This window comes from Echeneis naucrates, chromosome 15, assembly GCF_900963305.1.
Source record: "Echeneis naucrates chromosome 15, fEcheNa1.1, whole genome shotgun sequence".
NCBI lineage: Eukaryota > Metazoa > Chordata > Actinopteri > Carangiformes > Echeneidae > Echeneis > Echeneis naucrates.
This window is the reverse complement of record NC_042525.1, coordinates 20,821,754-20,833,814: the sequence shown is the minus strand read 5'-3', so window position 1 is coordinate 20,833,814 and position 12,061 is coordinate 20,821,754. Positions and strand designations below refer to the sequence as shown.

General features: G+C 40.2%; 1 protein-coding gene across 1 annotated transcript; it reads left to right on the top strand.

Moving 5' to 3' along the window:
- Positions 1-3,493: 3,493 nt before the first annotated feature.
- On the top strand, positions 3,494-8,437 carry LOC115055086 (zinc finger protein ZIC 5-like). The gene is made up of 2 exons (XM_029520545.1): positions 3,494-4,215; positions 5,414-8,437. Exons 1-2 carry the CDS (start codon positions 3,705-3,707, stop codon positions 6,040-6,042), a joined length of 1,140 nt encoding a protein of 379 aa, XP_029376405.1. The 5' UTR covers positions 3,494-3,704; the 3' UTR covers positions 6,043-8,437.
- The last annotated feature ends 3,624 nt before the right edge of the window (positions 8,438-12,061 follow it).

The following is a 12,061-nucleotide window of genomic DNA, read 5'->3' as shown; positions in this document are numbered from 1 at the left end:
GGGAATTTTGTCACATTTTCCATATTCATGCTTTCTGACACATTTTGCACATCTCTGCCTTCCCTTACACTGCACTGCCGTATGCCCCATTCTTTGGCTTTTAAAGCATATCAGTGGTTGAAGAATGTAGTCCCTCACCTTATAATTAATCCTCTCAGTTTTCACCTCCATTGGCATTAACTTCAAACTTCAAACTCAACTAGCACTGAGAAGCCTCATTTCCTTGTTTGCAGTCTCCCGGCCTCAATAACATGTCCTCTTATTTCATTCTTTATTTCGTCCATAGTCATTTCTAGTGGCACATTTTAAATGATTCCTCTCACTTTGGCCTTCTCCCCTGGGACATGTACTTAAATGCTTAGCCCGTGCTTATCAAGTATATGTATAAATATTTCATATTTAGTATCTTTGCCTGCTGTTTCTTATCAATGGCTGAAATCATAATCCATCTGTTACTAAATAGCTTAGCAAATTTGATTTTACCGATTTCCTTCTCTAGTGATTTGGTAATCCGAACCAGGTGGAAGTGGTTGGTTTCCTTCCCCAAAGTAACAATAACTTTCCACTCCTCTTCTCTCTTCTGTCTGGCCGGACTATGTTTAGTTATATTGTATGTTTGTCCTCCCTTTCATTCCTCACAACTTTGCTCAGAAGAGTAACAAACATCACTAAACGTCCTTGAACATTTGTTCTGAATCATCTCCATTTCTCCATCTTCCTCCCTCTCAGTTTCCGCTTAAATTTCAAAATAAGGTTTATGAACATAGACCCAATCCCAAACCTACCCCTCATCACAATAAAACTTTCTAAATCAGAGGGAAAGAATATTATCCATCCATCAATCCATGTTCTACCACTTTTTCGTTTCCAGGTCACAGGGATAGAAAGGATATTATATGGAAGAAAGTCAATGTTGAGTAGCAGCAATACTGGGATCAGGAAACAAAGGGAAGACGTCTTCATTCAATGCAAAATAGAGAGTACTGAGAGATACAGGGGAGGAAATAAATGACTAGTGGTAACAATGCGTAGAATTAGAATAGGACACAGTAATTTAAATGAGACACTTTATCTTGATCATTGGAAAACATCCAACTGGTGTGTGTGTGATATCTATCAACAAGCTGAAACAATAGAACATGCTATTATTAACTGTAGGAGATACGTCTAGGAAAGACAGAATGTGATGATGTGAGTGGGAAAGGTTGGACTGATAGGGACAGGTCTTAAAAGTATTTTTGAGTGTGGTGAGAGAGGGCACTGCCTGATATATTCATTTGAATTTCTCTTAAGAACAGCATTGATAAGGAGAATTTAAATAATAGACATACTTATTTCCAGTAGGTGGCAGTAATGCAACTAACAGGATGCCAGCTGCCATAAAACCTCAAAGAAGAAGAAGAACAATAAACCAACCACTACCCAATACCAAGTGTCACTCCAGGGTCAAGTCTCTCTCGCAGCTGATGAGAATGTGTGGAATGAAGGGTATATAAAGGATATGTGAAGGTCGGAACCTATAATCTATGTTATTTCTTCCTCTGTTTTCTAGTTGCACTTCCTGTTTTCACAGTGATAAACCTGCACTAATGCAGACTGGCCATCAGAGGGCTTAATAGTCCACCATTCTGAAGGTGGTGGACCCATCCCAAGAAAGCACAGAGGGGAACGTGGACAAAAGCTAGGCTAAAATTGGGCCTTACTGAAGCAGGCTGAAAACACAAGGGCATCATGATGATGTCTTTGAAACATGACACAATTGATTTTATCTTAATCAGAAGAGGCACAAAAATGTTTAAAATGTTTACCTTTCAAATACAATTTACGAATGCACAATCACAATGATTAACCATAGATTGATTATTCAATCATAAACTAATGAACAAGCCAATTAAAGGATGTCATGAATCATACTATTTAATAATGAATAAAACTTTGTATGGTGACGGGGGATTATTGGGTCAAGCAGATATTTTAGAAGACCTCATTTAAGATCACTTCAGGAACTGAGAGATCAAAGTTCCTGGGCCAAAGTTTGAAGAAAAGAGTGAAGTACATTGTATCAATGTTACAATGTACTTTACAATGTCACCCTACAATAGCAAATCTCACTGTTAGGTCAGACTGTCACTTAAAACAGTCCCACTGTCATTTCAAACTGTTTTGTTACTTAAATAACAAAAAGTTATTTTTAACCTCATGTTTAAACATCAGAGTAATTTCTGTCACTTCAAATCTTGGGACTTCAAATTGTAATTTTGCCATTTTCTCCACACTGTCCAGTCACACTGCCACTTTACAGTCACTTCACATTGTGACTTCACAGTTACTCCAAACTATCACTTCAACAGTGTAACTTGGCACAGTCATGGTTCAGTGTCAAATTAAACTTGTCACTTCAACTAATTATGAAAACCATGATGTAATATTTTAAAATCAGCTGAGTATCTTACATTTACATGAACACCACAGATAAAGACCTTCAACATCCACCTATCGGGCAGAAAATTAACGACGGTTACGGGGCTCGTAAGGAGGATCTGCGCCAGAAAGACCATTTCAGTGTTAAAATACATCAATGAGGGGCATTGTTCTTTGGTTTGGTGTCCAGCTTTGTCCCAGATTTGTGTTCTGTGGGTGACCTTGAACTGTGATATTTTCTATATTCTTTGAAATCCCTTCATGCCACCATCTAAGTCCCACATAATTAACCACTATGAACCAGTGACTCCTCTGGCCCTCTGATATTAGCATTTTAGATGATTCTGGGATAAAACCATTACTTTTTGATTTATTGCAAAGACCATAAAGTTTTTTTTCTTCAAAGCTGTTGGACAGTCCCCATCTTTTCATTTAATATTGTTTTAAGTCATTAGTCCCTAGAGTAAATTAGTTGTTTTTTCTATAAAAAAAAAAAAAAAAATCTAATCAAATTAATGTATACAGCACCAAGTCATAACACTTCATGGCAGTTGCCATATAGAGGGCTAAATCAAACTCTTTATAGAATTATTAAAAAAATAAAAAAATAAATAAACAAATCCCTCCATGATTTGATATTAATGTTAAATATTTAAGTGTGTTCATACATCAGCAATTTCTTATTTAATTTGTCATACTACTTTCTTATGACTCATTATGTCATCATGTGAAGCACATTGAAATGCAGTGAGCAGTATGAATAGTTCTGAGTACATAGAGGAGATCTTGATACTTACCAATATTATTATGTTGGCAGTGCAACATGAGTGATATGATTTCGTAACTGAAGAGAATAACATTACGGTACATGGAAATTTTTCTTGATTCCTCGTGTTTCTCGTGCTGTGTTACCTCAATAATGCAGATGCCCATATTTTCCCAGAAATATCTGAATCTTTTGCGCAACAGGGATAAAGAAATAAGAAGAGGAGGAAATGATACAAGGATGCTACAAAAAAGTGTTGGGCCGCGGCCGACTGAATTCCTTCGACTCCGTTCACCTCCATTCACACAGTAAATAAAAGCATGGAGGCTCTGACTCTGAGGATCTAACAACGATCAGCGGGAGTAAAAACATCGCCGCATGGGCCCTACTTTTAACTGAATTTACGTAGATAGGTAGCGGAGACACAGCGGACGCTCTGCTTCTCGGACAGAGCTGCTTTTGAGAGGAAGGGGGACTGCGGTTGGCAACGAGAGCGGGACAGCCCGCCGTGCCGAGCATGAAGCGGTCGGCTGTAGTGGCCAGGCACAATGGCCTCGTCTCTCCGCTGGGGAACAACAACTCCGGAGCTTTGAGCATCGTCACACCGCCCCAGCAAAGAGCCATCACCGCTTCTGCTGATAGCAGTGGCGGGGTGGAGGGCCTGTTGGATTTCTCCAAAGGCCCCACCGTTAAAACTGAACTGGTCTGCAAATGGATTGATCGAACTTCTTCCAGACAGAGGTTGGGGCGGACGGCGACGTCTATCTGCGACCAAACTTTCAACACCATGCACGAGCTGGTGGACCACGTCACCACCGAGCATGTAGCGGCGGGGCTCGAGACCCTTAGTCATGTCTGCATGTGGGACGAGTGCATGCGCGGCGGGAAGGCATTTAAAGCTAAATATAAACTCATCAACCACATCCGCGTGCACACCGGGGAAAAACCGTTTTCATGCGCATTTCCTAACTGCGGCAAGATGTTCGCGCGCTCAGAGAACCTCAAGATCCACACGCGCACTCACACTGGTATGGTTTAATAATTCCCTAAGCCCATACACACACATACACAGCTGGATACTGTAATCTGCAACCCGTGTCAGTACAGCAGTTCCTGACACACACACAATTGATGTTAAAAGACCGTCCGCGGTCAGAGAGGAATCCCTCCATGTTTACGGAGGCCCGGTTCAGTTATGGTATACTCCGTCCTTCATAGCTCCCTTGTCTCCTCGAGGACTCCAAGCTGCAGAAGTCATTTGAGGTGACGGGAAAGCAGTAGAGAGCAGCAGGAGGAAGAGTCAGAAGTAACGTGACGGGAGAGCTTAAAACAGTGCATTGTCATTAATGTGTTGTAAACGAAAAGTCTGAGGTTGTTTATCATTCTATACACATAGTTTCCAGATATACATATACATATAGTCATAGCCACAAATATTGAAACCCTTGCATTTCTGAGAGATAATACACTTTTTAGTGTATTATCAATGCAATTACAAATTCTTTGGTCTTTATGTATTTGTTTCTATTATTTACATTGAAACAACACAAAAAACTATTTTAAAAAAAGGAAAAGTCCACACATAAACTCCAAAGACAAAATTAATGGCACATTCAACTTAATATTTGGTAGTATTTCTCTTAGAATAGATAACTGAGATAAATAACTTCTTAAAACCATGAATTATTCCCTCACACCTCTCTAATAGAATTTTGGAGCACTGAATTCTGGATTCTTTGGCATCTACTACAGGTCTATAAGATTTGAAGGGTGCTTCTTCAAGCTGCTGTTTTGAGGTCTTTAAGGTCTGCACTCATTGGTGGCAATTGCAGGACTTTTCAGTGCTTTGTCTCTGACCATGTCTAAGTGCTTTTTTAAGTATGCTCTGGATCCATATGACCTCTGATGACCCAGCTGTCTGACACTGCACTCCTACATTTCACCCTAAAGTTCTTTGATTGTCATCAGATTTCGTTATGTGATCACACTGTTGCTCATTTCCATCCTCCAACAGACAGCAGAAAAATACTGTAGACATTACATTTAAATTAAGTGAATATCAGAAGTAAAACAAACTAAAATGGACCCAGAATATGTAAATGAGTTTAGATCACTTCTTACAAATTGGATCATTGTTTTTACATTTAATCATCAACAGTTTTCACACAGGAGAATATAATTTATCTGTTTATGATCTTAGTTATGGTAAGTGTCCTGTGGTTGCAGGTGAGAAGCCTTTCCAGTGTGAATTCTGCGAACGTCGTTTTGCCAACAGCAGTGACCGGAAGAAGCACTCGCAGGTCCACACCGCCTCAAAGCCCTACGACTGCAAGGCCCTGGGCTGCACCAAGTCCTATACCCACCCCAGTTCCCTGCGAAAACACATGAAAGTTCACATCAAGTCATCACCTACCTCTGAACCCCAGGACTCATACGATTCCATTCCTCATCAGCTCCAACAACCTCACCAGGCACTCCTTGAGCCCCTCAACCTCAAAATTAACTGCCTCTCTCCTTCACTTGCCAACAAAAATGCTCATTTTCCTCTTCTGTCCAATTATAAGACAGATATCAGCTCAGCCAGCAACGTGGACCACAAGCTGCTGCTGCAGAGTTCATCTCCAATGGCCATGCCACTGGACCTGTCCCTGTCAGGCCTGAAGAATCAGCTGTCCCAGAAGCAGCAGAGCAGGACCCCACGGAGGAGCCAGCGTTCAGTCAACCCAGCCTTACCTCAGTTATCTAACATTAAAGAGTGGTATGTCTGCACTAGGACTACAGTACCACACTTACCTCTACTGCAACCAGACCACATTAAATCAGAACCTAGTGATGATGAGGAGTATGTCACGTAGAATTGGGTGGGGTGTGGTGGTTGGTTTGGTTGGGGCTTAGAGGATGAGTTCTTTCCAGAACTCTGTAACAGTAGTCCCTCTGAGATTGCAGGTGTTGTACTCAGACAGGAGACTCATCACTCTGATGGAAACTCTGCTTGGAGATTGTCACAATTTCTGGACCAAAAGCAATGGCTCAAATGAAGCATCAGTTCATCACTGAAGCTCTCGAACATATGACAAGAAACAGCCAGGTATCTGATACGTTTTAGTGAGCCAACCTAAACTGACTTTGTGCAGATGGACCATTGAATGTCAAGAACTGATCTGCTGTAAAACTTATGAGTGTTTATCTGCGAGCAATTTCAAGGGCTAAACTGACGCTGATGGAGAGTGGTTAATGTTAATGTGTGGTAGCTAAGGTCACAGCAAGAAAGTGGAAGAGTGGTAAAGGAGCTATTTGTAACTGTTAATTTGTTTGCTGCCATCACTACATAGTGTTAGTATTACCAGCTGTTTACTCAGCAGTTTTGGCAAGAGCTTCAACCAGCATGTATTTAACATCTCCAACTCATGCTCTAAAAGCAGCTCTGCTTATTCACAGTGGACTAGTGGCTGCAGTGATTAGGGAGCAGAGGGTGATGAGAGAGTGATGATGAGTCCAACTGGGCAAGGGCTACCTGCTTAGCATGTGAACTGAAGTAAAGGAAAATATGTTATAGCGATAGAAGCAAAACAAGAGTGTTGATTTCCACCTTTGGAGACAGCTCTTGATGAGTAAACATATGAAATTTGATGATGAACTAGTAATGTTTCCTCTAGACTGCTAAGTGAACAGCTTAATAGTAACATTGTCTGTATAGCTATATAACAAAATATACAAATAGCTCCATTAACGCCTCAGTATGCCCTGACCAAACTGGTTTGTATTATGTCAGAGCTGACTCTGCTGCTCTGTGGACTGAAGTCCTCACTAACAAACCCTGATAGTGGCCACAGTCTGATCCAACAGAGCATCAGCAGTGTAGCTTTGGGACAGCTCAAGTGTCTCCTTAACCTCTTCAGCTTTATGGATCTGTCAGTGAGTTAACATGAATGTTTACACACCATTACCAGTTAAGACCCCCAAGATTTCGACAGTATGTCATCCATTTAACATCAATGTGTATTAAATGATCCAGAAAAAAACTGGTACTTTCCCTTAATCCCAAACTAACTTCTTGGATTTTAGCGCTGATTCAGAGTTAGTGTCCTGTTGTGTCCACAACTTGATTTAAATGTTATCATTTGGGACTTGGGGCCAGGTTAAATTAGAAGTAAGATTATAATAGTGGGATGTCTCTGTCCTATTTATACAGGACCAAGAAGCCCACCAGGTCAAAATAAACACAGGAAGTGGGTCTTTAAATATATTTGAAGGATCATTTTACCTCGTAACTTGGTGAAATATTAGTGATAGGAATGTTAATAAAATACCAATACTCAAGTTAAAGTTATTTGATTAATGGATTATAATGGCTGGATGGATGTATGATAGAATGATGGATGGATGATAATGAAAGCACTGATGGTGGATTGATGATGAAGGGTGTGTTCATAGAAGGTTGATGACCTTTCCTTCAGCTTCAGTCATTGTACTTAATGAAGCTCATGACACTTTGAAAGAACAATACTTAAAAGTCACGTGTTCAGTGTGATGTCCATTTGACTGGATACTAACCAGAGAGACTCCTGTCCAGGCATACAGATGAAGATCAGGTTCAGTCATTAGCCCATGAGATAATTCTATTTTTATGTCCTGTAGTACCAGGTTATTACATTATCTCCTGCCACATAATTAACTACTAATATTAATTAGCAATTAAATGAATCAATGACCTGGTGGGGGGTAACATCAGGGATCTTTTTTTTAAGATACAGACACAATAACAATCATGTTAACATTGGCTCTCTAACTAACACCATGACGCACCTGAACTGTGGTATCATGAATTTAGGCGGCTTTTAAAGGCTTTTAGTGTGAGAGCCCAATCAAAAACTGAATCATCAGGTATCGTAAGTTAACAAAGATATGTTTGTCTGCTCAAGCAAGGCATGGCAAGAATATTTTAAGTTGAAGGTGAGTTTCTGAGAAGATCACCTCCTCCTCCTCACCTCCTTAAAGGCATTTTAAGTCCAATGGTTTACAATGTTGCAGTATTGGCAAAGCAATACAAAGATAATTTCTTTCACATAAGAGAAATTGCAATTTGTTTATTAAAGAATTTAAATCTTGATACTTACTATTAGTAGCATGTTACTGTGATATGCATCAGCTTCCTTATTTCAAGTTATATCAAATGTTCATATAAACACACTTAAAAACAAAATTTAAAAATGCACAGCCCTGGGCAATATTCCCACCCCCTGAGTTGAAGAAAAACTGAGGAGACACTATCAATGTGGCAGGTTGAAAACTACGACTGTTCCTGCCTACAGAAGGGAAAGAGTTTGAATTTTGTGTTCTATAAGAATGCAGTAAGAAAGCATTTCAAGATAAATAAAAAGCCAATGAAAAAGTATCTAGGGTCATCATGTTTGGAATATTTATGTCTCTATTAACCTGCCACCTGTATCTCTAAGAATAGGAATACAATTGCTTTGACAGATGATGGAAAAATTGAGATGGGCCTAAAATTGAGTATAAGTAATTGGGTTAAGGGCAGGACTTAGGAAATTAGCTGAATGTACAAGAAATAACCTAACCTAAACCCCTAAACCTCACATTTCATACAGACTATTAGAGAAAGAACCAGATCTTCTGTATATATGTTCTTTATACATACATGCACACACACATATATATATAGATGCAAAATCACATACTGTGTGGCTTAATAATAGAGTACAGGTGTTAAACTGCTCTGACTGCCGTCCAGAACTTTCACCAGTTGAAAACATTTGGTGCAGACCATTGACCAGTTCAAGTAACATATCAGGCAACAACTGGGAAAACATTCCTTTCACAAAAGACGTTCGCCACACTGTGTCAGGAATACTATTCACTAAAAACTATGTTGTCACTGTGGTACTACAGGAAGTGTAACTGAATAGGGTTATGAGGGTGTGTTCAGACTTCACATCTTATTAAATAAGTTAAATTAGGGACATTTTATAAAATAAATCCTGTCCATAAATAAAGTTGAGACTAAATAAGTTAAAAGCATTGATGCCCCTCCCTCTCTCCATTATTCTGGTCTCTGGAACATCATCATGCTGTGGTGGCTGGTGTCACTGTAATCCAAGAGGATTTGCTGTGGAGGGTGATTTTATCTGAAGACAATATTGCAGTAGGTTTGGTTTGCAAAAACGTATGTTAAAACACTAGAACAAAGCAGTCAGAGAAGTCTGAAAGGTGGTCCAAGCTGTGTTGGGTTGGCACAACTATGTTGTGAATGGACCGGAGTGGGGTGATTCTGGCATTGTTTAAGTGATAATAGCATAGAGAAGTAAGGAAGTAAGAAAATTAAGATATATATAATAATGGGGTCAATTTGATTTGATAAGTTTAAAGAAAATAAAAACAGCAGAGGCTCTGTGGGAGGAACAGTGGTGAGCATTCAATAAATTGGGGAGTTGAAAATTACGTTGAGATTTCGCAAGGAAAGTACAAGTCTATCAGGACCCCAGTGATACTGACTTCCAAATTGTGTAACCAGGTTGTGGGCATAGATAAACAAATACTTTGCCATAGATGGAAGATAGAAATGTGTTTAATAATAAAAGTGAGAGAAGTTGAGGTAGTGTAGCTAGTGTAGTGAGTGTAAAGCAATGAGAAAGGAATATAAAACTCTCAGAAGGTTAAAGGAGAACCTAGACTTTAAATTTTTAATTGAATATAGATTATTCAACTATAGCTCGTTGCTAAAGCTCTTTACATATTTTTTATCAAACTTTCCTCTCAGTCTGGATATTCTCACTGTGTCCCCCTGATTCATAGTCATCTTGAACTTGGCTTTGTATCTGAGAGGAAAAGAACCTCCACATTCTAGTTTTCAATGTATGGTTGAATCTTTCCACCACCGAAGCTTTCAGATTGCTGGCCGTGGCAAAATGTCTGTGATGACATGGTTCAACAAATGAGACATCACGGCTTTCACAGTGTTCAAAAGAATGGCGGACAGCCGTCCGTTGGTCGCAGCCCCTCTCTCCGGTTCACTTTTCGATGAAGATTCTGAAGATTGCTTCAGACTAGCCAGCTGGGAGTAAAGCGTGTCAGGAACGCTCTGCGTAGCTGTTGGTGGTGTTGAAGACCGCTTAGGACTACCCTGTAGTTTAGAAGGACGAGGACAAGGACTGGGCAGGCAAACCAATGTGGGTAGGAAAAACATGATTTTATCTTCTTGTTCTTTTCTCTCTTTTTTAAGACAGCTTCAGTATGGCCAAGAGGAGGAGTTACTCGCACACCAATGGAACAGAACTTTTTTTTTAAGCGTGTTGGAATTGGTCAGGAGGAGGACGAGGAGGAGTTATTCGTAGACCAATGGCACAGAAGGAGTGGAGTCTATTACACCAGAAATTTTCTCACCAGCAGAATGTCTCTGGAACTCTGACTGCTCGCAAACAAAGTTTTAATTTTCTCCGTGTATTCCTCCATCACCGTCAACCAGTTCTTGAATTGAATGTGCAAACATCTCTGAAACACTCCGCATTCGTTGTTCTAATACTCCAACACAAACTCGTCCTCACACCCTTCACTCACCCAACGGGCAGCTCTGTAGTACCATCAACCCGACGGGGTACTCTTGGTCTCCCACGCAATGCTGGCTACAATTTTTTTTTTCAGAACTCCTGATGATTCCATTTCTTCTTCTTCTCCTCCTTCTTTCACAGCATTCACGCTCAAATTTGATACACCCACCAGCGTCAGTGCTGACCAGTCTGTCGAGGTGAGTGTCGCTCTCGATCCCGTCAGGCTGTAAACCTCCTCTTTTTCCAACTGATAAAAAAACATCTCTTGGTAAGTATAGTTGAACACGTACCCCCAGGCACTGCCGTCCAACAGTTTCCAATCTCTGTGGAGAGCCTCGGGTGCTGGAGTCTGAATCTGACACAAATACGTCACCCTATTCTTGGGAGCGCCTCGTAATTTGCTATAACTCATTAATGGACTCTCAGCGATCAGGATAGTCCGGATGGTAGCCATTTTTTCTTGCTCTCAACACTTTGGGGTTTCCTCTCCTTTCAGTACAGCAGAGGATTACGTCCTATCTCTACAACTTTGGTGCTCTTCTTCTAATACCCGCCCTCGAACGATCTGATTGGTTGTGACCTCATCACTAGGGGTGTGGACACGCTAGGGGAGTGGTTAAAGGGGCAGGGAAACTCTCTCATTGGTCGACTAGGGCAGGGTCAAAAGGTCAACTAAGATCAACGGACCTGTCAAGTTTGACGAGAAGGTGTTCATATTACTCTCTAATGCTGCTGCATAGTAACAGTAACAGCAACAGTAAATGGAAAAAGAGATCACATTCCTCCTGTGCTAGCTTCTTGTCATTAGCTCCCGTAAAATTCTGAGTAGAATTTAAAATTCTTCTGCTAACATACAAGGCTTTTAATGCGCAAAATTTTGCGTTATATGAATAAAATTGATTTGATTTGATTGATGTGGACACAGACGGACAAAGGGCAACGAAAGATTCATGAACAAAAAAGCTTTGAAAGGTAAGAAGGTTGCATACATTTCTCTTAGCAAACAGGAGCAAAAGGAATAATCAAAAGAAACTGTTCTGGTAGAACAGCTGGGTCACAGGGGGAAAAAAGGCTGACTCACACAGTGAGAAATTAAGAGGTAGAATAAAATAAGGCAGAGGTTTGGATATATCAAACTAAACCATCCACTGGATGTCGTGAACAAGCATTTTTCAGGATTATGTGAGTTTTGCTGAGCAAAGGAGTAAGAGCATGTAAATACTGTCCAAAACAGAACAAATTAATGAAATCAAGAAACTTGTAATGACCCTTAAAGAATGTTTTAGCCATTGGAATAGTGAGTACATTC

Excerpts from the sequence above, each read along its gene's own strand:
- LOC115055086 (XM_029520545.1), top strand. The coding sequence starts at position 3,705 with ATGAAGCGGTCGGCTGTAGTGGCCAGGCACAATGGCCTCGTCTCTCCG. Across the intron at positions 4,216-5,413 it reads CCACACGCGCACTCACACTG|GTGAGAAGCCTTTCCAGTGT; the intron begins GTATGGTTTAAT and ends CTGTGGTTGCAG.